This window comes from Telopea speciosissima, chromosome 2 (assembly GCF_018873765.1).
Source record: "Telopea speciosissima isolate NSW1024214 ecotype Mountain lineage chromosome 2, Tspe_v1, whole genome shotgun sequence".
NCBI lineage: Eukaryota > Viridiplantae > Streptophyta > Magnoliopsida > Proteales > Proteaceae > Telopea > Telopea speciosissima.
In genome coordinates, this window is record NC_057917.1 from 80,499,957 (window position 1) to 80,525,889 (window position 25,933).

General features: G+C 37.9%; 1 protein-coding gene across 4 annotated transcripts; it reads right to left on the minus strand.

The window, feature by feature from the left end:
- LOC122651310 (peroxisome biogenesis protein 1) lies at nt 1–25,297 on the minus strand. Of its 4 annotated transcripts, XM_043844649.1 has the most exons (18): nt 24,996–25,297; nt 22,609–22,782; nt 21,774–21,873; nt 20,516–21,001; nt 18,262–19,011; nt 17,609–17,700; nt 16,487–16,560; nt 16,056–16,278; nt 15,833–15,926; nt 15,526–15,680; nt 14,928–15,158; nt 11,368–11,568; nt 7,392–7,517; nt 7,247–7,308; nt 3,484–3,601; nt 2,185–2,469; nt 982–1,083; nt 1–289 (listed from the first exon to the last, which is right to left on the minus strand). In XM_043844649.1, exons 1-17 carry the CDS (start codon nt 25,188–25,190, stop codon nt 1,045–1,047), a joined length of 3,405 nt encoding a protein of 1,134 aa, XP_043700584.1. In that variant the 5' UTR covers nt 25,191–25,297; the 3' UTR covers nt 1–289; nt 982–1,044. The 4 variants fall into 4 exon arrangements, with proteins under 4 accessions (XP_043700584.1, XP_043700585.1, XP_043700586.1 ...); XM_043844650.1 differs by lacking the exon at nt 22,609–22,782; XM_043844651.1 differs by lacking the exon at nt 24,996–25,297 and having other exon boundaries at nt 21,778–21,873; nt 22,609–22,654.
- Between the last annotated feature and the right edge of the window lie 636 nt (nt 25,298–25,933).

Here is a 25,933-nt window from a genome sequence, read left to right on the forward strand (position 1 = left end):
TTTAATAACTAAATGCAAGATTTATTTCATACTTGTACAATTGTAGGCAAGCGAAACAAATCAGAATGAAGACCCAATAATTAAAGTACAAAATTTCTGAGATGCGACTTGATTATTAGCAAGAAATTTGCATCAATTTTACAATACTCAATGGGCAGAACAGCCTACATTAAATTACATGGCAGAAATAGGAAAGAAGAAAATCATCTTATAATACATGATTGCCAACATCAAACCCTTACTGACCAAGAAATGGAAGCCAATTGTATGCCTAACCAATCAAACCCTCCTGCATTGACATCACCAAACAAAATTAGATTTGCTTTAGAAGCTTGGCAAGAGAAAACATAGATTATTTAGCCCAGCAGTACAAAAGGCAGCCATCATGGTATGGTAATTGCACTTGATAATGGGTTGGCTGATGCTAGAATATGAGATATTTAGCTGATGATTAGCCAACTCCAAGTTCTTCCGAGTGAACTGTGGAGGTATATGCATCTGATTAGGAGAGCCAGATCACTTTGATCTCGAGGGAATTTCAATTTCAAATGATGAGTTAGCAAAGATGGGAGTTACTGAGGTACTGTTATCCCTGGGACCTTATTGCATAGTGTAATCCCATTGTGGGTAGCTGGCCGCCGTTGGCTGGTTCTGTTGTTGTAATATCAGCTTAGTACATCTCTTCTCATTTCAATAAAATTGGTTACCAAAAAACAAAAAGACATAATATGAGGGATCACAGCTAGCAGGCTCATTAAGAACTGGCATAGCTGAAAGAGTACATCTAGTGAGTACCTTCAAGAGCTTCGGAAGGTCAGACAAATCATTTGAAAACAATGGATTGTCTACATAATTCCCAGTAAGGACTGTCACACCAGAGTGGAGCCATGGGGTCCACATTGAGCAAGCCCTTAACACTATTTGACGCAGCTGAGTAATAATGCCAACATAAAATGAAAATAATGATTAAAAGTATATTACCATGCAATTCATTCTTCTTGACCAATGTTTGATAATTGAATGTTTAAGGTACAAGCCATTCTCTTATGCTAGGGTCGCCCTTTTCCCCTTAGTGTCCCTTGACTGCACATGATAAACTTGTCAGTGAAAAGCATTTAATTGATTGAAAATATGGATAACTGTAAGGATATGCATGGCAGGATACAAAATGAAAAAAACATGTAAGCAACAACACATTGACAATAATATCCTCTTCACAAGAAAGAAGAGAACTGCATGACAGAAACACTTTTTATACTTTACCACTTCTTTATCTTAGTTTAGAATTCTTGATTTGAACACCAAATGTATCAATAGTTTCAGGAGATACGATGCATAAAAGAAGAAAGAAATCCAGGTCCCAAGTTTGAACAAGACACTTTCAATATGTTTCCATGCTTTTGACTCACTGAATCCACAATTCAATTGACCATAATCATAACCACTATTTGATCTATGGATGATGCAAGAAAGGCCAACATGAGGACCGGGCTAGGGTGGTTATCCACGTAACAATGGAAGATATTTCAAAAAATTACAAGACAAATATGAACCATCCATTTTAATATTTTTTAATCTAAACCATCTGTTCCCACTCAGAGTTGGGAGAATGTACAGTAATGTCTAGAGTACTGGTGCACATGCATGGACATACATGGGATATGTGCCAATGCAAAAAGGAGTATTTGATTGAATTAGACTCTGAAATTTGACACATGGCTAATCTAGACCATCTTCTATCTATCCAATGGTCAGAATGGACATATCATCTGTTCATGTGGCAGAATAGATGTTTTGTGACATTTGAAAGAAAATAAATAAACAAACCTTTGTGACAATAATAATTCACCAAAAAAAAAAAAAGAACAAGCATTATAGACCATATAATAAAGGTTATGCTGATTCAAACTAAAACCCAATTAAACCATTAGTGGCAAAGCAGGTATATATTTAACAGCTGCATTTCCATCAGGGCTGGAAAGAATTTAATTTCGGTAGGGGCACTTCAGAAGTTCATAGACAAGTCATTACAAACAAGAGTACTTTATAAGAACTCTATAAACACAAAATGCTCCTGTATGTAGAGGATAATTCTTTAACTAAGTTTATTTTGAAGTTTGAAAACAGAATATATATATATATATATATATATATATAGATAGAGAGAGAGAGAGAGAGAGACACCTGTGCATCAACAGATTTTCTTGCATCCAGGAACTGGCTGTAAATACCATATAGTTTCCGCTTTTCAACTTCTGAAACAGAAGGTCTTGCTCTTGAAGCAACAGATTTTAGAAGATCATTACTAATGATTGGCATTTTTCCAGGTTTATCTCTATCATCATTTTCCAGAAGTTCATGAACTGCAGCAAGCTGTGCATCTGACAGGAGTGCTTGGAGATCGGCACCACTAAAACCTTCAGTCATAGAAGCTATGGCATCCAGATCAATATCACTGGCTAGTGGAAGCTGAAAGAAGACAACAAGAACTCCTGATGTTGATTTAAATGTTGACTAACATCAATTACACAGAAGGAAACATAGGGATAAAACTTAAAATAGCACAATAGCAGTCGAAAATATCCCCTAAGCCCCAGGGTGACAGTGTGTTTATCCAAAATCTCTCCAGTCCACAGGGCTGCAGAAGCAATGGTGGAATAGAAGTGGTCTGGTTGGTTCAAAACTCAACCATAATATGTATTATGTAGTACTAGACGGATTGGTCACTGGCTAGCTGCAGATTCCAGGTTGAATCAGCTCCGACTGACCTGATCCTAAGTGTTAACTATGAGCTGCCAGAATCGTCATCACGATAGAACATAAATATAATATTGCATATGCAGCTTGAAGATGAAATTTTACATGAAACCTAGCGTTTTCATTTATAAGCTTAGTTTTAGAACTTGGAATCAGGCATTGGGACTGTCTCCATCAATTCCGATTCAAGTTGGCTGGGAATTGGTCAGTTCCTTCAGAACACCATTTTCAGAATTAGGTAAAATCGGGATTGGGGTCAGTTGATTCCGATACAAATTGGGCGATTCACCTGATCCGTTTCCGATATTGAAACATTGTTCTTAAGACATACTTATCTCTTCCATGTTGCATACACAATGTTAATATATGCATTCCATACCCATAAGCTCTCTCTCTCTCTTATATAAGTAAAAGGGCAAGCCCTATATGTAGTATGAAATCTATTAATCTAAAAACAGAAATTTTATAATTTGTACTGACTTTAGAACTTTTTGAGTTTATTTTCTGTTAATGTCTCAGCTGATTCGACAACTTTGGTTGATAAGTTAGGCTTAAAATTAGCCAACAAAAAAACATCTGAAGCATCTAATCCCAGTTGTTTGACATATGTTATGTCTTGACACTATTTAACACCCTGAAGCTGTGTTCTTCTTGAGTTTTCCAAAGAAAGCAATCACATCCACACACCAGTATGAAACTGTAATCACGAATTCTTGCATTACTAACCTTTCTAGAAAGAACAGTTAGAATGTCCACTCTCTCACGCTGTGATGGGAAGTCACAGAAAAGGAGACGATCAAGCCTTCCAGGTCGCAAAAGTGCAGCATCAAGTAAATCCGGTCGACTGGAAGTAAACAGAATGCAGACATTAGAATTCATATGGGTCCCACCAAACAAAGGCCAAAGAACATTTAAAAATATAATTTTCTTTGAGATAAAATTTTGACAAAGGGCCATTGGCAAGGAAAGAAATGAACCAGACCTAAACTTGTCACCTCTACTTAATAATATATAAGAAGAGAAACACACACACACACACAAAAAAAAAAACTAAAATAAGAATGACTATTGATTCAGAATAAACCATTGACATTATAAAGCTAGTCTGAACACATATGCGGTCATCAATAAAATAAAGACGCCAATAACCCCACAATGTTGGGTGTAATTGTGGCCGTACAAATGTTTATCGCCGACCTTGAATGCAATATAGACTGTGCTTATAATGCTATGATAAAATCAATGATTTGACCTTGGGCATTAATGCTTTTGTCTCCTACCTTGGGTTCATGACCAGCTTAGTATTCTTACATGAATTCTACAAGAAAGACTGGTTCTGTATTAGATTGTTCCAACAGAATGCTTCTAAGTTCCAAGTCCCTCATATTGTTGTAAAAATCCTTATTATCATTTAACTTATGTTGCACCATTCATCGTCCTTGTTCTTTTCTTTTAGGGGGTGTTATGTTAGAAATTGAATTAAGATTAGAAAATCACGCTGCTAAGCTGATGTAGATGCACAGGCTGCAGCATTCTTGGATCATATGGACCTGGTAAATACTAACACAAGGCCCATTAAGTTCAACAAGCTCGATCATAAGACTAGTATAACTGTACACTTAGTTTTCCTTGTATGTCCATCACTCTGTTCATTTTAGCGTTGGAACAAATTTCTCCCTGGTTTTATCAATAAGTAGAGGTCTTGTAAGTCAATATAATAAAGTTGGTATATGGGTCTTAGAAGCACTTGCCTTTGTTCATTTTGAACCATCTTTTCCATGATTGTCGAGTGAATACAGCAGACTTTGTTCTCGTCACTCATGATTTCCAGATCTGGTTATCTAAGTTTCTAAATTTTAAAACTTTGTCACCACATTATGTTATAACCTTATAGGTCTGAAATACAAGGAATAGAAGGTAATTGGACTATGAGATATAAATAGAAAAAATATATATAAATGCATATTGATCATGGACCTTTATCCAAAGGATAAAAAAAAATGTTCAATATAAAGGTCATGCAATGGACCTACAGATAGGGGACGGAACTCTTAATAGAGGGTGATGGTTCTCAGTAGTTCGTTCATCTTATAAGCAAGCTTCGAAATTCCAGCAGGCCCTTGGCGATAACAAAAACCCCAGATTTTGCAAATTTTAATCATATTCCAAAACCTTGTTGATACATCAGAAACACCTGGCTTCTATATCGAATTCCTTCTTGTACTTGATGGCCAGGTCAGCCTGTGAAATGGTAGATGATCTTGCTAAGCAATGAGCCATAGAATGTGCTGTTGGAATGGTATTCCTTGATAAGAGTCCAGTTTCTTTCCCCTATATGGTTATCACTTTTGGATCGGGCTCAAATCTCAATACCTTCTCAGAGTCCTCGTGAGAGTCATACTAGTATCATTACTTATCAAAAAAAAAAATTGATGTGGAACCAAGAAGCCTCAAATTGGGAAGCATGTAGAATTGAAGTTGCAGCAGCCACCAATTGATGCAGGGTAGAAATTGGCTCAAAAGGTTCTTTTCCAGAACCTGGTCCACATGTTGGTCCAAGAACAGAACCAAGCCAAGCCCAGACCTTACGAATAGGCTGGCCAGGACCTGGCCCTGCTGAGTTTATTTTAGGGAAATTACATGATTAGCTACTTTTGGGTTTTCATTTACAAACTGTCCACTGTATGTTTGAATTAACAAAAATAGACAAAAACAAGTTAAGGTTTACAAAACTGGACAAAATAGTGTCTCTCCCTCCCTCACTTACTTTTTTAGACATTTTTACCGCTGCCATTGCCTTCTCGCCCAGGCATCCTGGGTAATCACAGGGAAGGGAAAGGAGGGGCAGGTTTGGGTAGCAGAGAATGGCGGTGGCGGGGACTGGGGTGGGTTGCAGGGAACGGAGGATGCCTGGGCAAGAAGACAATGGCAGGGGTAAACATGTCTAAAAAAGTAATTTTGGGAGGGAGAGGCACTATTTTGTCCAGTTTTGTAAACCTTAACTTGTTTTTGTCTATTTTTGCTAACTCAAACATAGAGTGGACAGTTTTATAAATGAAAACCCAAAAGTAGCTAGTTATGTAATTTTCTCTTTATTTTATTTGGTTCTTTTTTTGGTCCACTTGGGTCCATTATTTTGGAACAACTGCTGGAGAAAACTTTTGGTATTCTTAGTGTGTTTTTCAGAATTCCGAGAGTTAGTTAATTTTCTTGGTTTATGTTTTCTATGTATGACGTTCGATGTATTGGGTTTTGTTGTGTATGTATGGGAGATAGGATCAATGTATTGGAACTCCTTTTCTTGTTTGGAGTTCTAAGAGTGCATTTAATACTTTTTTATGTAACCAAGAGGCCACAACAGCCTCTTCTTCTCCTCCCCTCCCCCAATAGAGTCTCTCTCTTGAGATTGAATGCTTGTGTGACTCAAGTAGTTGTTCAGCATTTGCCAAGGTGGGAATCCTTCAGTGGGCCTAGGTTGACTCCTACAGCTGGTAGACCGGGGGGACTCCAGTTCTACATCTATCTATTCATCTCCATCATTCATCCATCTTCATCTTCGCCACCACCAGCATCATCACCATCATCCAAGGTAAACTCCATATCAGATCTGAACCAGATCCTGAAACCCACAATCTCTCTATTTATTAACTTATAACCTACCCCATAATAGCCCTATCAAGTTAGTATTCTCATCCAGATAGATCCTGGTATGCTAAGCCTTCCCAGTTCCACATCACCAATAGGCTATATTTCTCTCTTGATATAAATCATCTCTCTCCCAAGTTCCAGCTCTACAGCTTCTCTCTAACAGCTTTTGCATTTGCTTTCCATCAGTAGTAGTTTTTGTCCCTCTACCCTCTCGGAATCTTATTTCATTGTTTTGATAATTATTTACCCCAGATACTCGGGGTCATTTCTGTCTGTTGGTACTTGTTACTCATTGAAGTTATTGAGTTAGTTATGCTGTTAATTTCTTGTAATGACCATTATTCATGTTTCCGAACACAGCAGGCCTTTTTTTTTTTTTTTTACATTTTTCAGAAAGGATAATCATAGATATATCTATTTGCACTATGTTTGAGATGCATTAAGTGGCATCAGAACAAGGACTTGCCCTCAATTATGACAACCTGTGTCAAATCGGGACATGGATCTCCAAGAACATAGGTGCTGCTTGCACTCATGGAGCTGCAAAGAGAAACCAAATAGATGATGCAAAGGGTGAAATCTGCAATTGAGTGGTTTGCTGAATTATATTGACTGAGTCGATATCCAATGGTCAGAAACTGTTCCTACCAACAACAGTTCACATGTTAACATTAACGCAGAAATCAGGAAAAAAAAAGAGCAAAGTGTAATTCATCTCAAAGACAAATAAGCAAGACCAATGATGCAAAGGGTGCAATCTGCAATTTAGTCATGTGAATGCAATCTATGCACAGTGAACATATTGTAAATTATTTGAAAAACAAAAGTTGAAAGCACTAGCCTTGTTGCAGCAAACACAAATACTCCTGTAAGGACTTCCACACCATCTAGTTCAGTCAGCAGCTGCAAGAAAATAAAAGAAAATGCAATAAGAACAAATGTCCATAAAATAGAATTTAACAAAAGGAATATAACAAAACACTAACTTGATTAACAACACGATCAGTAACTCCAGTATTATCATGTCCTCTCTTAGGAGCAATGGAATCAAATTCATCAAAAAAGAGAAGGCAAGGAGCTGCAGCGGATGCTTTTGAGAAAATATCCCGAACCTTAAATGAAGAGGAAGATTTAGTTAATAAAATGCAACTAAATAATTTGTGAGATTCTAGAGAAAAACAAAATACTTGAGAGATCAGGGGGGGAAATCAGTAACTATTAGCGACATGATGAAGTTGGAGCTAATTCAAGAATTTGAGCAAAGCCCAAAGGGGCTGCAAACATAGTTGTCAGTTGCCTAGGTGCTGCCTTGGCGAGAAGGCACTTTTCCAAAGGTTAGGTATGTTCTCGCCTTATTTTTGCACAGAAGTTTCCCGCCTTGGTCTCCTATGCATTGCCTTGGCTGCCTTGTCCCACCTTTTGACCTGGGGGATGGCCATTCTTGATTTTTTTTTTTTACATTTTTATGTTAGAAAAAATTACGCTTTCTCTAACCTTTTGATTGGGTACACTGTCATGCATGAAAGCATGCATAATTATTATGTTAGAAAAAATTATGCTTTCTCTAACCTTTTGATTGGGTACACTGTCATGCATGAAAGCATGCATAATTATTAAAAAAAAAAATTGAGAAAAAAGAAGAGTGAAAGAGAAGATTAATCATCCTAAGAGGTGGAACCATAGTTAGCAAAAACAGGAACACCAGAAAAAAAAAAACAGAAACGGATGGTACGGGTTTTTAACGGCGTAAAACTCCAAAAGGTACAGTCAAAAAAATGGAATGGACGGTACGGGTTTTAAACATGTAGATTTCAAAAAAAGGGCAGTATACTCATATAAATTGAGGATTATTACCTGAATACCTGCATCTGATGTTCCAAAACAAATATAATATCCAACATCAATGCACATTTATATATATATTCTAAACCCATTATAAGTTCCTAGACATATCATCCAAAATATAATGTCAAATTCATATACTATAAAAAAAATTATAATAATAAAAAAAAAACCTGCCCAAAGTCCTGTTGAACAATGTGGCTTGGCTATGGTGTTGTTCATTGTTGACAACACAACCAACACACTCCCAGAATGATGCATGTTCAGTTGGAGTTGGGCGTCATCGTATTAGAAACTCTTTTCAGTAGATACATCAGTTTGTAGCTTAATTTGGGTCTGGGTATTGAACATGAGTTAAAGGTTATAGCATGAAAAGTGTAACCCTTCAACTCAGCTTTACGTCGGCGAAAGAATCACGTCAATCAGAGTTCAGTAGAGAGAGATATGGTCAATTAAGTAAGCCATTGTTCAACATGTCTAAGATCTTAGAAAACACCACAAAAACGGGAACGTGTTTTAAATGCGTTTAAAACAGGAATTCTTGCCGTTTGCCATTTTTTCCCGTATGTTTGGGAAACAAATGGAAAAATGTGTTTAAAATGGTAAAAAACAGGAACGCATTTAAAATGGTGTTTTAAACACGTTTTTGCTAACTAGGGGTGGAAGTGGAACCGTCTGGCTGTATCTTCTGTAACTCTTCTTCTTCTTCTTTGCCTTGGGTCACCTTGTCATCGTGACAACTGTGGCTGCAAAAGTGCCACACGAACAACGAAGAAACAGTTAACCCAAAATTTAGTTTTGCTGCTGATTCTTGAGAAGCGTAGAACATTAATATTTGTCCAACAGCCAGTCCAATGGTTTCATCATTTAAAAAAGTACTGCCTGTAGACTGATTCCCTTGTATGGACAAGCCAACCAGACAGATCATTGATCGGACACTATTTCTAGGGTATTCGGTCCTCAAGGTTGTACATACTACCTTGGCCCAAGTGTTAGGTCCAACGATCTGCTAGAAAACCCACTGGAATTTGATTGAGATATGAGCCAGGGGGCAAGGGTCATTTGCAATGTGTGGCCCACTTGAATTCATCTTGAGGCTGGATTATTGCCCTACGTTGAAGAGAATCAACTGAAGTAGGGCTATGACTTGAGTTGGTTAACTTCTATTTTATCTATCTTTAGTTTAGTTTCACAGGTGTTTCAGTAAACTTTTGAGGTAGTGTGCAACTAGAAGGCCGAAGTGATGTGGCAAGGAGTCATTCTCCCACCCTACACCCAGGATAGTTGCATCACTTTTGACCAAGTCTTCATTACTAAGTTCTTTCTTGAAGGTTAACCTGTAATCTAGTAATAGACTAATAGCATAAAAAAATTCCCAGATTATCATTTAGGTCAGAATTTGATCCAGATCCAGTCCAAAAAGACTAGAGTATCATATGCATGAATGTAAAATGACAGGCATTTTCAACGAATTCTGAACCCATGAATTCATTAGGCTTATTTAACTGTGTGATTTCAATCCTAATGTAGCAAAAAGCCATCCGTTCTGACAACTGATAGTCCAATATATGTTTCCTTAATTAAAAGTCTGTCCTTGAATTCTGCTATCAAGTTCTTTCACTCTTTCCCAGTCTACTATTTTAGTCCTGAACCCGTTTCTTAAGAGAGTTTTCTGCTATTTTAAAATGGAAAAACAAAAACTGCCAAGCATCCTTTCATCGACCAATTAACCCAACATCAAGTCTTTAACCTCCCACTAATGCAATCCGGAATTCGAAAACCCTGGTTTGGATCACTTATGGGTTCACCCAATCAACAAGACTCCAAATTTCAAAAGGGGATGGTAGTTTGGTAAATAACCAGAAATTTTAAGGGGCTGCTAGGTAGTCTAAGAGGGAAGGGACACAAAAGGGATTAGTATTTAAAGAATAAGGAAAAACTAGGCATTAACAATAAATAAGATAGATTTACATGAAAAGAAGGGGTATTGTAGGGAAAGAGGGGAATATGGTGACAATTAATATGTTGACACCAAATCTTCTTCAACAACCACGATAGAACCTCAGTCCTCAAACCAGCAGTAACCCAGAATTATTCCACGAGAGAAATCTCTCTCAATACCCATCCAATCGACTAGAAATCTTGTGCAGAGGTTGTTAACCCCAAGATCTATGGATGGCCATCAACAATCAATCAGGTCAAAACAAACAAATATCAAATAAGCAAGAGTGCTAAAATTAAATCTGGTGGTAGAAAGATGAACTTTGACTGTGAAACTTCCCAATCCAGCAGGCTCTCAAACTGAGGTTTAGCAGAAAAGGATCGCCCAAGAGTGGGTATTAAAGCCCCAAACTTTTAGCCCAAAAAGAGGAGGGGATCCGAGAGAGATCGGGGCCTCTCTTGCTGTACCAGCACTAGTACCAGAACAGGGTATTGATACTAAGGAGAAAAATAGTATGAAGGAACAAGAGAAAAAGAAGAAGAGAAAGAAGGGAAACCCGATTGGACGCAAGGGAGAGGGGAAGGAGAGAGAGCGAGAGATCACACAACCACAAGCCACACAGGCACACTCAACGAAACTCAAAATTCCATTCTCATTCATCTATTTCATTGGCTCATATCCAATATATAAAGGAAAAACAATATTCCTAACTCTATCCTAAAACAGAAATGTAGTAAACTAAGTAACTATCTCAAACAAAGAAACCAATTTCCTATGTTATCCAACTTCCAATAAAAATAAAGATTACAAGATTATCCTGAATAAACAAATAAATCCCCAAATATCCTACTGAACCAACATCTGTCAATGGTATTTAACTGGTGGTATAGGACCTCAACAGGTCAAACCGGTTCCGCCAAGTATCTGCATTACCTACATCTGTCACCTGATCATACCAACACACACCACAAACCGAATTCAACCTATTCAACTCCAGTCCTAATTGAACCTCAGCTGCTGTACACTATACTCTACCAGGCCTATCATGAAGTCAATGGTATTTAACTTGAAGCCCTTCAAGTATTATCAGTTGTTCAGAATCGGGTCCACAGATATTGTACTACTAATGAAACAGACTAATAAAAATAATGATAATGCAAATGCTAGGGATCTCTTACAGCTTGTTCAGAAGCACCGATGTATTTGTTCAGCAGCTCAGGCCCTTTCACAGATATAAATCGTAAAGAACATGCAGCAGCAGCAGCACCAACAATGTGTGTCTTTCCACAACCAGGTGGGCCATATAACAGAACATTTGACCTTAACCTTAAGGGAGCTTGTGCAAAGATATTGGGGAACTTCGATGGCAATTCAACCATCTGTTATCATAACATAAAGAGAAAATGTAGTAGAGAAACCAAAAAATATATATATCGAAATGGAACACACACAATAGATACAAGAATTCTTAGAAGAAAATAAAAAAGACACTCAACCAAAACAGGACAAGAAACTAATTTCGTAACTTCCTAGACATTTTTTTTTAAATGGATTTTAACATTCCGTTACATAGAAGATTTATCCACTGGAGCTCAAACTGACTAAAAGAAATACAGGCAGTCATAAAAACAAGTTATGACTTGTAGAAGAATTAAAATGCATAAACAAATAGCGCTTTATGTTAAATCAGTTCTTTGATGATGAAATAGATAAATATCATAAATTCATAACACAGTTGATAATATGCTCTACAGATTTCTTTATATAAGTAACAAGGATCGGATTGGTTGAAAAGATCATAGGAGTACATAGTAATACAAATACATAGAAGACAACACAACCAGCCTTCTACAAGAGGACTAACCCAATGCACATGAAAGTAACCCAGATAAGAAAATCAGCCAAGGATGCCCCAACCAATACAAGGAGAACTCTGACAGACCAATAACAACGAAATAAAATTCCCAAAACAAATCCAAGGTCCTCAATCCCTAGCTTAGCTAACTCATCTGCAACCTCATTAGCACTCCTAGACTGCCATGAGAATAGTATACTGATTTGAGTAGCTAACTGACAAACTGGCTAATTAAGTGTGCATAACACCATGGTTCACCCCATTCATCTGCCATCCATTTCATACATAAGAAGAATCTCTACTATAGCTTGAGACCACCCATTGCTTAATAATAGATCTATGCTAGTCTTAAGAGCCATTAACTCTGCTCTAGTCTAGTCTCCCTCCCCTATAGGCCCTGAGAATAAATCGTCCACACCTCTATCCAATATTCTAACTACTCCCCCTATACCTGAAGTCTCGGGGTCCACAGAGAACAACCATCTATATTTAGCTTGGGCACTCCATCAGGAGGGGCTGCTAATGAATTATCCTCTTTGATCTTATATCCTTCATAAAGAGCAAATAAGACCAGTCTCTAAAGAGCTGTTCTGCTGATATATCTTTAAACAGCTCATCAGCTCTCGTCCAGTGTGCGATTCTGATTTTAATTTTATCAATCACGTCCCCAACATCTGATTGCACTATGAAAATTTTATTTTCCAGTCTGCAAAAGTCACGTTCTCGCCTACACAACTAAACAAGAAGGTCCACCAAAGCTTCTGTTGTTGTTTTGACATCCTTCCATCTTATTTAGTGATCCAATCATGTAAAAAGAAAGCATTCTAGGGAATATAGAGATTTAAGAGTTACTGTTTTTGGAGGTCTTCCTTAGTTTTCTTGGTTGTTAATACCATTACATAACCTGTGGACAGGTTACTGTAAAACCCCAGAAATTCTATCTTTGATTTGAAGTCAATTGGAGTGATTGTAAAGGCTCAGTTGACCAGAACCCCATTGCCCATTGGAATTATTACATGAATGATGGAACAACTGATTGAGAAATCCATGCATACGATTTCAGTATTGTCATGTTGCGCATATATCCAAAGTTTTGTTCGTTGGTAAGTCCTCTAAGTCTATCTTAAAATCTAGAGTTTCATTAACTTTGGATGACGTAAAACCGTAACGTGACATCATAGAAACAGAAAAGGGTAGAAATTGTTGAGGTTTTGGTGTCTTGACTTTCTGATGAGGTTTAAGGACTATATGGGTATTTCGGTAAATTTCCTGTATAGGGTTTCACTATAAATCTATAGCGAGAGTTCTTTCTCTGTATTGCAAATCTGAGAGAGGTGTGAGGAACAAGCGACTGTAACCCTATTCTCCATTGATAGTGAAACAGATCGCATCTCACCGTGGCGTAGGCAACCTTGCCGAACCACGTAAAATCTGTGTGCGCATTGCGTGATTGTGTTTGCGATTTCCATTCTTCTCTGCATCGTGTTAGGTTTTACAGAAATGAGAATGTACTGAAATTTATAACATGCGGAGGCCAAGAGCATCAGGTTTCAGTTGTGGGCACCCTGGTGCATAAGGCAACTGGTTGCCTTCACAACACCTTGACTACTACACTTTACTCCTTGTGAAATTAATACTCTAGGATTGTCCCTTGAGTCTAGTAATAGCATAATAAAAAATTTGTGCATATTTATTATGGTTTGACACCACCTCTATAAGGGGGTCAGTTTCCTTTTCTGGACTCTGTGAAAGGACTTGATATCTTCAAAATTTCTCCACGAAAACTTATTATGCTTGCTAATTGAGACTTGTGTGTCCATCACATTGGGATATTTGGGTTCATTGGACCCAACCTACATCAATACTTTACCTCAAGGACATGCTTGATGATTGGTATACTCCTGACTTACCAATCTTTCTAGTTCTAGAAAAAGATCCTTGGTCAGGGCATTCCCACAGCATTGAATTTCTCTTATCAAAAATTTATCTTCAGTCTCAAAACTCCCCAAAGCAAACAACTATACGTCAGAGATACAGAAGACTCTCATCTCTGCTACACAAGTAACAAAAACAAAAGAGAAGACTTAACAAAGAAAAAGCTCCTCAACCTTCTGACCAAAGTCAAGCATCCTTCGCCCCAAGGACATGGTAACCTATACCAAGCACATAGATGAAGGCATCCACTCTCCGTAGTAAAGAGTCCTCAGAAATGGGGCACCACAGGCAACTGGATTGCCAAGTTTATAGAGCCTTTTCAAGATCTTCTTCCATGTTTTCAATCGTTTTTTCCTCTCTTCTGCTCTTTGATTGAACCACTTTGATCATTCCATATTTCCAATCTAATAGAAATAGGATACTTATTGTTTCCCTCTTCAACTGAAAATTTGCTATGATAAAATCACAAATTTAATACTCAGTAACGTAAGTATAAATTCCTAGTCTGACTGCATGACTAGTTCAAAAAAAAAAGGTTGCACCAGATAAATGCATGCAATCCACATCTCTACCCTGCTCATATTTAAAGTAGGGTGTTCAATCTTCATATTGTAACTAGAATCCCTATATACAATGCAACTTGTATACACTGGGTGATAGAAAATGACTGCTAGGCATTTTTCCCAGATTCACACCAACTCTATTTCATTATCTTAAATTAAGATTTCAAGTGTTTTCCCGTATATTTCAACCAACTTTTAAGAAGTAAAATTGTATGTGTATAAGAAAATATAAGAGAGTAGTCAATATGTCAAAAATCTGATATAAAAAAGAATTAATAAGAAATCCTTGGGCATGTTCATTTTATATAGCGATTCTGTCCTCGCACAATATGATGGTAATTTAAGTATGGAAGAAATTTAGTATCAGGCAAAAGCAAATTTATACCTCCTGAATAGCACTTCTGATGTCCATAAGCCCACCAACATCTTCCCAACCACTACGACCACCTTCAGAAGCAGATTTAGTAATTTCACGCATAGCTACTGGAAGGAAATCATGCATTGCTTGCATAAAGTCATCCATTACCAAAGCAGGCTTTTCACATTCATCACAAGCAGAATGAAAAGATAAAAAGCGACTAACAGCAGCATGTACAGCCCGATCAACCAATATTTCCTGCACCCAAGCACGGAGGTTACATGGTAGGTAGAAAGTGTTTTCACCTAAAATAGCAGATCACAGCTCTCTCTCTCTCTCTCTCCACAAATATGCTTGAGCACAGTGGGGGGTTGAGAGAGAGAGAGCTAGATGTTGTTCCCATTTAAAGTGGATGAATTTGAGGAAAGAGAGCCAAAATTTTTAGACAATAAGAGGAGATACGATAAGCTTCAATTCCCCAAAAGATATTTAACCTTTTCAACTTAGATTAAGTACAAACCCAAAAGCATGTGCCATAAAACCAAAGATTAAAAGATGAAGGCAGAAGTTATGCTAGAGAAAATGATCTACAATTATTTCAGTACTTTTCTGGAATAGCATATACCAAATCATATGCATCATAGCCATCACATTTAGAAGCCACATCTGACAGGATATCATCGGAACATTTCAAGGAACGCTTCTGCATTTCATACTTCAATATAGCCGCACGTTCTAAGACAGCAGGTGCAGGCAACTGCACGTGGAAGTCTAACCTCCCTGAGACATGCCAAATTAATGAATTAAGTATTCAAAACATCAAATAACAAGCCTACTGATTTTTTTATCTTTTATCTTTATTTCTTGTCATTTATTTATCATTGTTCTTTTCACATTTGACTTTTACAAGAAGGTGAATAACTAATGAGAACCTGAAGAGCTCAGCGACTGGGGCAGATTCTCAAGAGATTGTGCAGAAGCCACCAATGCAACAGGGCCGATTCCACAGGACCTTTGTCTCTTGTCCTGCTCAATATGTATGAAATGATATCAGAGCTATGACAATAGATTGTGGCAAGCATATTGTCCTTGAGATCTTACTGCCAGCTATTTCAGAAAAAAATGTTAGATAAACAATTAGAGTGGAAATCTTACCCCGTGTTCATCCATAATATCCGTAAGAAATTCCATAAGTGCAGTAGTCGAAGCAGAAAGTTGAGATCCCTCGGAGTCTAAAGATGATGAAAAAATACTATCAAGATCATCCAAGAATACAAGAGAAGGTGAATGGTCAAGGGCTTCAGATATGTAGCTAGAAAGTGTATGACGAATGCTTGAGGCCTTCTCAAGAGCAAGACTGGAACAGCTGATAAAAACTCTGCGGGCAAAAAATTCAATCAGAGAAAATCTACCAAAATTCAATCTTTTTTACTTCCTCTTATAACATAGTAAATCAGAAAGATGTACTGATGCACATCATGGGGTACAATTTGACACGACATATGAAGATTTTTGCAATGCATCTCAATTAAGCTGTATAGGAAGAAATGATATAGATGTAGAGAAAAATTAATAAAGTTCCATACATGTGTGCTAAGATCTCTTCATGCTCTTCGAGGGATTTTGCAACCGCCCTGGCTAAAGATGTTTTTCCAGAACCCTAACAAATAAAATCCAATAATTCTCAAGAATTGATTAGGTATGCAGTTTAAAAAAACCTCAAGTTTACAGCTAAGTTAAGATCTTGGAAGGTCCGTGTCACAGATTTTTCGAGAAGTTAGCAGTGGAAACAAATAGTACTTGAGAATTATTTATACAAGTAACCAAAAATTTTTAATAGAAGAAATTGTAGAACAATGCTAAAAAACAGCAACAACAACAGTCAGGAAAGACCAAGAACCTACAAAAGAGCGACACAACAACGTAAGGACCCAAATACAAGGTTTTTCTAGGGGTCCATCTTAGCCAACTCATATGCTAAGACACTACTGACATCGACCTCCAAACAAATGAAAATTTTCACTAAGCACATAGAGATCTAGCTCTCGTAATCAGAGGCAAATAGCTACCCCATAATGCTTGAAGCCATCAACCCATCAATATAGAGTTCCCTTCAATGATTGCATGGACCAACCAATAAGGAAACATCTAGATCTTGAATAGCTGCTTTCAGCTGAGCTGTCACTGAACCACATCAGCCAATAGGACCAGAGTATATAAGTATTGCATACCTTCACGATTTTTAAGATACCCACAATTCCGGCTGGACCCAGATTGCTTTCATGATTTCTATTTAACATGAGATATTTTATAAAAGGAAAATAAACATTTAAGTTGGAGACAAGAAGTAAATTCCACTTGTATTCAACATAAAACCATTTTCTTGCTTCAGATGCTATAAATGAAATTTGGAACTTTTAGGAACCCATAAAGATTAAACAAAACAGGAGATAAGAATCAAAAAGTTGCTAAGTCTAAATTCAAGACATAGGCCATCAACATCACTATGGAAAGTGAAAAGTAAATTCTGGAATGTTATAAAAGCCACAGTTTCATCAACAAATAAAAACTATCCATGTACAAGATGCGGAATATGCATAAAAAAGAAAGAAACCCAAAAAACAGAAAGCCAAAGCACGAGAACAAGTCTGATCGAAAAAACAAAATATAACTAGCAAGGAACCGTCAAATCCAAAGGATGAACTCACAGGAGGTCCGCATATGAGAATATGTCCAGGTAGAGGAAGATTGAAAGAACTAAAAAGCTTCCCAATAGTTGGAGATAATAGCAGAGTCAACCCTGAAGAAAAATACGTATATATAAATATGGGGAAATCCGAGGTCCCTGGCAGAGAGTAAAAGGGGACAGTCTACCATCACCAAAACTTGTACATGTAGCACCTGCCAAGGTTAGGGCCCTCTTTTTAACAGGATGCATCCTGAAGTTTTTCAATGCCATAGACCAATCTCATAAGTTGGCATAGTTATCATATCTGTTAACCTTTTTTCTACTTTTTTATTTCTTCCTGGACCATTCACTATCCTCATCCTGATCGGCAAAGTAAGGAGGAAAAAGTTGCAGATCAAGCAGTTCCAACTTACAAACATGAAAACAGTTCATTTATTTTGCTTGGAAGATCTCCCATGTCATCCACACCTTGACACATGCATCATGCATACACATGAAGACAATAGACTGTCCCTTTAAGGACCCCGCAGAAACCCCAGACGTCCCCATACATATAATACCAAAAATGAATGATTAGACTTGCTGAGTGCATCACCATTTGAAGCTTCATATAAATTCAGAACCAAAAAGCACATCTAGTATTACCATACTATATTGATAGAAAATACCTACGGTTCATAACCTCAGAACAAGCTGTCTCCATCCAGTTTAAGGAAGAAATGGTCAAATCTGAATTTTTATCAAATGTCCTCTCTTTGACAGAATGAAGAAATACAGGATCACCCAAATCCAACTTTCCGAAGGACAATTCCAACCCTTCAAGGTTATCAATGCTTTTCTTTTCCTCTTTGAGAGTAAGCTCATAAGTCCCAATCTGACCCCTATGAAAAAGCTCTTCTGGTGTAGTCAATAGAAATAAGAGTTCAATAGGATGCTCTCTAGTCATTTTTCTCTTATCTAAAGGACCTTCAGTTAAAGCCTTTATGTTTCCATTGCTCCCTATTTTATGACCCATTACTTCAAAGTGAAGCAAGGTTTCATTTCCTAACCCCAATGAACTAACATGCATTCCCGTATTTAACGAAATTGCTTTGAGTTGACCAATAAACCAAGCCTGGAGAAGACTTTGTTGTCGTTTTGAAATAGGAGACTGGGAAGCAGCCTGTTGACTTTCACCTTTAGAGTAACTACCAGAAAGAGTAGTAATAAAATCTTCATGAGTTGACCAATCCATCATATTTGCATCATCAATCAAACTAGTTCCGAAAGGTGTGGATTTAGTCTTAAATTTTTTTTTGCTTTCGAACAAGCTAATGTCATTGAGGGTCTTATCCTTCCGAGGAAACTTGAACCGGCAAGGTGAAAGAGTGAATAAAGAAGCATCCTTCTTTGGATCAAGGTCGCAACTTCTTACACAAACCCCTGCAAACATTAGTAGCTTACTAAATACAAAGACTTGATGATAATCACAACACTGAAAGCATAGATGAACTCTAAAAGTGTTTGCAAATGATAATTCAATAATTCAATTTGTATGATCAACAATGCAGTACTACACAGTTGTTGGTCTCAAAACACAACAACAAACCATCATATGGAATATCGTTGTCATGCAAGTTTCCAGGTGCCTTAATTCCTAGGCTGCTAGGCGAGGCCAAGGCACCCAAAGAAAGCGTCATATTTGAGGAAAATATGCACCCATTCCATGAGCTGATTCAAGTTCAAGAAAGTCCAAATTAGAATCACACCAACCTAGAGGCTTCAATACAAAGGCACCCAGCAATCAAGACAAATAACAGAAAACTCACCACCCCGAACAAAACCCAAACACCAAGAACTTAATATGCACTACAAACGCTCATCACACATGGGGAAAGACCCAAACCAACTCACCCACAAAATCCAGAAACCACTCCCCATTGCCCCCACACACTCCCTCCCCCCCCCCCCCAAAAAAAAAAAAAAAAACTCCAAAATAGCAAGAACCAGGAAGATTTGGATCTCTGCCCCACTGGGAAGCAATTTTCCTCCCTTGCCAAGTGACATTTTTAAAATTCGATCCTCCCATCTTCCAATCATGAGGATTAATACCCCCATCGACCACAAATTTTTCACAGATTTTACACTACCTGAAAAATATTACCCAAACTACTCAACACCTAGGACTACCATGCCAAACTTCTCACCCACCTCTACCGCCCTTGTCGCCAAGCTCTCGAATAACCCTCTTTTCTCAGAAAAGGCTTCTTCCAACCAACATGCACAGCTCCAGAGTCTATTATCTTGCCAACTTCACCAAAGTCCGTCCTATTATGGACGTTATGCAGCCTGATACTGTCGGAATAGATAATTATTACATTCTTCTTCAAATCTTCGACCATCTCAGGGCAAGAATTGTAGGTGCATCCATACAACGGTAAACAATGTAACATGGAAAATATCAGTCAAATACATAATTACAACTGACTGGAGGAGCATTTAGTAGAGAACTCTTTTTGAACAGTTCTTGAGGTGTATTGTACAGGTATTTTTGGGATTGGTGGATTTTCAAATTCCTTTCAGTAAAGAATGCACTTGACTCATGTCAAAGTAAAGAACAGCAAGATGAAAACCTTGTCACAAGAAGCATATTGTGACTTGTGAGTAAAATCAATATCCTGTCCAAACAAGGGCCAATAATGAATAGGCATCATTCGCACAAACATGCTATTAATTTTTTTCTACGATAACCATCAGACCAACATTTATTCTGAGGTTCGTAGCCACCATTACTTACTTGCAGATTTCTGACTTCTCTACTTGCAAAATCACAAAACCCAAATCCGGTAACGGAGAGTACATGATATGCCAAACAAGAAATTGGAAAAAGAACATGAAAAATGGAGCCTATTCGGATCTGGATAAGATTTGTGTAAAACAAACTTACATGAATGTAAGTCAGCTCTTAAATACAGACGAAGAGACAGAGGAAGCATTATATGTCCTTTGGCCACTGAATCTGAAAGTAACAGATGAACAATTATATGCCTAGAATTCTCCTTGTCGATCCGCAACTCAGGGTTTTCTTCCTTCACCGCTGAACCCCATTTTCTCGGGTTATTGCTTTTATTAGTCTTCATATTCTGGCTTGGTGGTAATCTAGGAAATATGATAACCAGCTGAAAGTTTTGAAACAATGCGCTTTTAGCGGTCTCTGGATGAACAAAAACAGCAGAAGTGAGCACAACGCCCAGCTCAACACCATTGAACTCACATCTGTGGACAGATATCCTTCCTGGATCTTGAACACGGAATAATGCCTTTTTCAATTGCTCCTTGCTTGATGGTTTTATGTAAGAATCTTGGCAGGTATCCATGGTTTTCTTGCGTCTCTTTGGTGCAACTGCAACTTCAGATCCTGGCACAAGTTGCACTGCAAAACACACCCAAAAGAATCAGTAATGATTAAGAAATAACCAACATAGAGACCAAAATAGTTTCTCTTCTACTGGTGAATAGAGAGCCTCATTTGTCATGGTTTTGCTGCCACAAATGCAATATGTAATGCAAATAATATGACTCAAGATCAAGATCTTGATGCTTGAGTTTACTTCTTGTTTTGAATCTTGGAATTGATGGAATGTGTGCTGATAGGATGAGATGGGATGGTCTCGTGGATCACATGTGGAGAGCAGAGCCTCATCCAACATTGGAGAGACATCCACATGAGTTTAGGCTTGTGGAGGTAGGCCTTTGCCTAGGGTGATGAGTCCCTGAGTTGATCCAAATACATGATCTCCACAACCACATTGTCCCCAAACATTTTACCACATAAACCCCTAAGAATTGTAAATTTTTTACACATGGTATGAAATTTGAACTATAAGATTTTAAATAAATTACACTCACAAACTTCTCACAGATTTTCTTAAGACAGTTTTTCAGATAAATACGAGCACAGAGCACCTTAGTAGCAACAATTTCACAAATGCCATAAGGGGAAATAAATTTATTTTTGGAGAGTATAGAATACCGTTATGAGAAAAACATAAGTTACATAATTGAAATAGAAGAAGTTCCAAGCTTAACATCTCTTTTTCTTTTTTGATATTTAAAAGAGTTATTAATCTATACCCTGCCATAAAATAAAGATGCATATAGATTATCATGTAAATATGAAGTAGGATGCCATAGTATTATCTTACCTACCGATTTCACAGGAGATGTTGAAACCACAAGAAACACTATGATGTTGCGGCCATGCAACCACAAGGGAAATCGCATCCCTTCATACACAATACCAACCTGCATATAGTAAAAGAAAGCTTCTGTGAAGTTCCGCATGTTTGCAGCATAAATGAAAATAAAAGATTTGAAGAAGACAAGATTTTAACTGATGCATAAAATCAGAAAAAGAAGAGAAAGGAAATCTGTTCAACATGAACATTAATACAGATTGACCATCAAACCGTGGGATGTAGGGATCCATTTATTATCCAAAACCATAAGTCCATAACCATCATCTATTCATTAAAAATAATCAGATAATAGCAATATGCATTCACCATGACTTTACCCATTCAAATTGATAGCAGTTATAGACTAAGCATTTTACACCTTTAAGACAGATTCCTTAATTAAACAACTGGATTCTCTGTTGGAAGAAATCTATAAACAATAGAAAAGTAACCCAAAACCTCCAAAAAGAAATCCACTTAAACTTGATTTCTTCAAGACTCTCATTTACCAAAATAACCCAATCAAATAGGAGAGCTATTCAATAGGAAAACTAGACAGCCTGAATGGCTCCAAACCTTCAAATGAGTTGAATAAACAGACGTGTAATTACAAGTAGGAGGGCAAGTTTGGCTCGGCGGGCTTGAGCCCACCTGAAGCCAAAGAAAATCAAAAGCAAACCTTTATGATACAAGGGACACCCTACTGAATTAAGCAGTATCTAACAGTTAAAAATAGGGCTAATAAAGCTTGATTTGGCCACTGGTACTGCATAAATCAGTTGATAGACATAATTTGAGGCACCTGTTTCAAAATAGCAGCCTCTGCAAGCTCCGAGTTGAGCTCCAAAACCTCCCAATCATCCTCAGTATTGGGCTCTATCGTAACTAGTGTAGCTTTCGGCAAGTTAGAAACGGCTCTCACTTGCACCATCAAATGATGTGGTAGAGACATGCACTCAGCCAATTGTTGAGCAACCTGATCAAACACAGAAAATTTCAATCAGATACAAGAGTGAGTAAATTTGAAAACAACCACAAATAACTGAAATGGGTAAGAAGGTATGTTATGAAAACAAAAAAATTTAGAACACGACCAACATAAGCCCAAATTTGTGTCTATGATATAATATTAATGTTGGCAGCCTCATATTGAATTTAGTACCATAGACACCAATAGTCTATACATGTTTTATACTGAAACTAAGAGGTCAATAATTTTCAAAAACTCCAATACATTATATTTCAGGGAAATCTTAATGTTCATCCACGGAGGTTATGAATTCACCCAAATGTCAAATCTTGCCATGGTAGACAGATAGCTTTGGGCAAGTCCATGTGATAAAGGACACTTCAACCATCTTATTGGTAAAGTTTCAGGTGCAAATGAAAAGGGCAAGGGGATCAAAGTTACAAAAATGCCATCTTGTTATAATGGAATCTACTAGCATTTCATACTTTCACTATCATTTTTGCACTCACTTTTGAGGTACTACCCCAACTTGTCACCCATGGGATGGATGTAATCCCCTATCACACTGACCCAACCCCCCTGAAAGGTAACATTTAACCTCACATCAAAGGTGAATCATAACAAGTCCATGTATCCTAATTACTAGAACCACGATTAGTTTTTACTCTATAAATTACCAAAATAATTTTATGGGAAGGAGGCAACAGGGAAAACCGGGCATTGTGCTGTGCCAAGCTTAACAGACAGCTTATGACTGTTTAACACAATTTAAATTCCAAAGCCGGGAAAGACGTCTTTATTCCATTTACAGCCTTCGTTTCTGGTTCGATCCTTTGGTTGCGAAGGTTATGAAATAAGACCTCCTAAATGATAAGGCACATAGGTCTAATTGCGTAGTGTTTAATATTTCCTCTTATTCTCTTGCTTGATCGGATTAGCTGATCGATTAATGGTCCTAGACTATCTGGTTGTATTATAGCTCGGTTAGGTAAGGTTCAAGTAGTAGTAACGAGTCAGTATACATATGTGATATTTCATTCGTGAGTGTGTTAACACGAGAAGGGAGGTGGGCAGGGCAAAGCTCGAGTATGTAGCGTTCGGCTACAGGCAATAAACCCAAGCCCCACTCTCGATATAAATTCAAGCAAGGCCTGACGGAGGGAGCCTCCCTACCCAAATAGGACCCCCTACAAGAAAATGACCTATACGAATCCCAATGAGTTCCTCTTCCTTGGATTCATCTTGTTTTACCCAGACTGGTCGCCTACTTAAGTGCACAAGCCTTTGGCACTTCATTGAAGTAGGGCGGCGAGCAGTCAGGTAGTGGATTTTTTAGAAAGAGTGTTTCTTTCGTTTTAAGAGAAAATGGACTTCTCTGTGTGTATCGAAGGCAGGGTGGTCGTAGATCACCGCGTAGCGCGTAGCATAGCGAATGTTGAAAGCTCTGCGTAGTGTTATGATTCTTAATGAACCAGCTCCTCTCTGTTTCGGTGTAGAGCGGTGGCTTGTTAACTTTATAGGAAAGTTGTCACAGTGCCACATGGCAACTTGCCTTGTACCCAAATTTGACACATTGGTAGGCCCAACCCCCTCCTCTATCCACCTAATCCAAGCCAAATAAAACCAAACCATGAAAACATGGGTTACGAGTAAAGAAAGGGCAAGACAATTTATCATCTAAAGATATAAGAGTTGTCCAATACAAGGTGGGTGCATATAGTTGAGTTGGAACACCAAATTAGACATGTGGCCCATTCAAGGGGCACCCAATTCATCCAACAGTTCAGGTTGCCTAAAACATGTCACTCGTTGTGTACCACTTTACATATGTTATCCAGTCCAATTTCTGCTCTTCTTGACTCCAGCACCATTCTGGCAAGCACTAAATTCTTGGAAAGGAACTAAATCTATAATACCTATGCAGTGAATGAATGGTAAATTTTTCTGTTAAACAAAGCACAGCTTTTCCGTTCTCTTGAAAACCTCATCCAGATTTCCCAACCAATGCGGGTTAATACCCGAACTAAAGTTACAAAATAACAATGAGTATCAAAATTTGAACAATACACCAAAAAGAAATGTACAATCATGATTGAAAATATCGTACACATCAAATATAACTAGAACACTAGACTTCCAAAATGAAACTACAAATTTCAGTAAAATTCAGAGCACTAATGGCGTTTCAATTTAAGAATTCAAGTGTGGAACTACAGTACCTCAATCGCCGAAGAACTTGATGCCGAGCCAGACCAGGCTACGTGCCAGGAACGGTTGTCAGTAGATCGGAGCTCAAGCGCGAGAAGGGAAGGAAGAAAGCCTCCACGAGTGGATTGAAGGGTTTGGATCAGAGAGACAGGGAGGGAGACGAAGCAGCTCTCAATCCCTGCCACGGCCCTTACCTCAAAATCCATATTGAAATGTTTATCGGAGCTTCGGACACTCCCAATTGATGCCTTGGCTTTTAATTGAGAGAGGGGTTGCAGAGGTGCGAACTGCGAACTGCGTTTAACCTACGCAGCCACTCCTCCACGAACTGGCAGACTGGCAGTATTGGGATTTGGGGAAGCGGATAAAGCGAGCGTAACTGAAACTCTTCTCTCCCTCCCAAGTCCCAAGCATGGTTCCAAGAATCGCCATAAATCAGAATCGGTGGTCACCGGTCCCGATTTCTGGCAAATCAAAAATAACCGATTCTTGGATAACACCAGAATCATTAGAATATTTCTCGAATACACCGATTCCGATCAGCAATCACGTATTTTAAAACCCAGCTCCCAATTCCCGAGGTTTACTATCGCAACATTGTCTTTGTTTTTTTTCTAAAATATTATAGAAATCTTTTTAAATTGATATAAAATTAGGAAAAAAGAGGACCACGATGCGGGTGTGCAAATTCTTGTACAAGCTCTCTCACATCCCATCTCTCACATCCCATCTATATAGACCCTACATTCTCTCTCTTTTTATTGAAAGCCTTATAAGATATTCAATCACCCACCCCTTCATTGGTTGGAAAGTGCACTCTCTCATTTCCTTATAATAAGCACAGATTGATTGAAGAACTGAGATCAAAGAAGGCGATTGGATGATCAATAAAGTGGAGACATAAGTAGAGTCCAAATCCTCTGCCATACTGCAAAGTGTGCGGTGCACA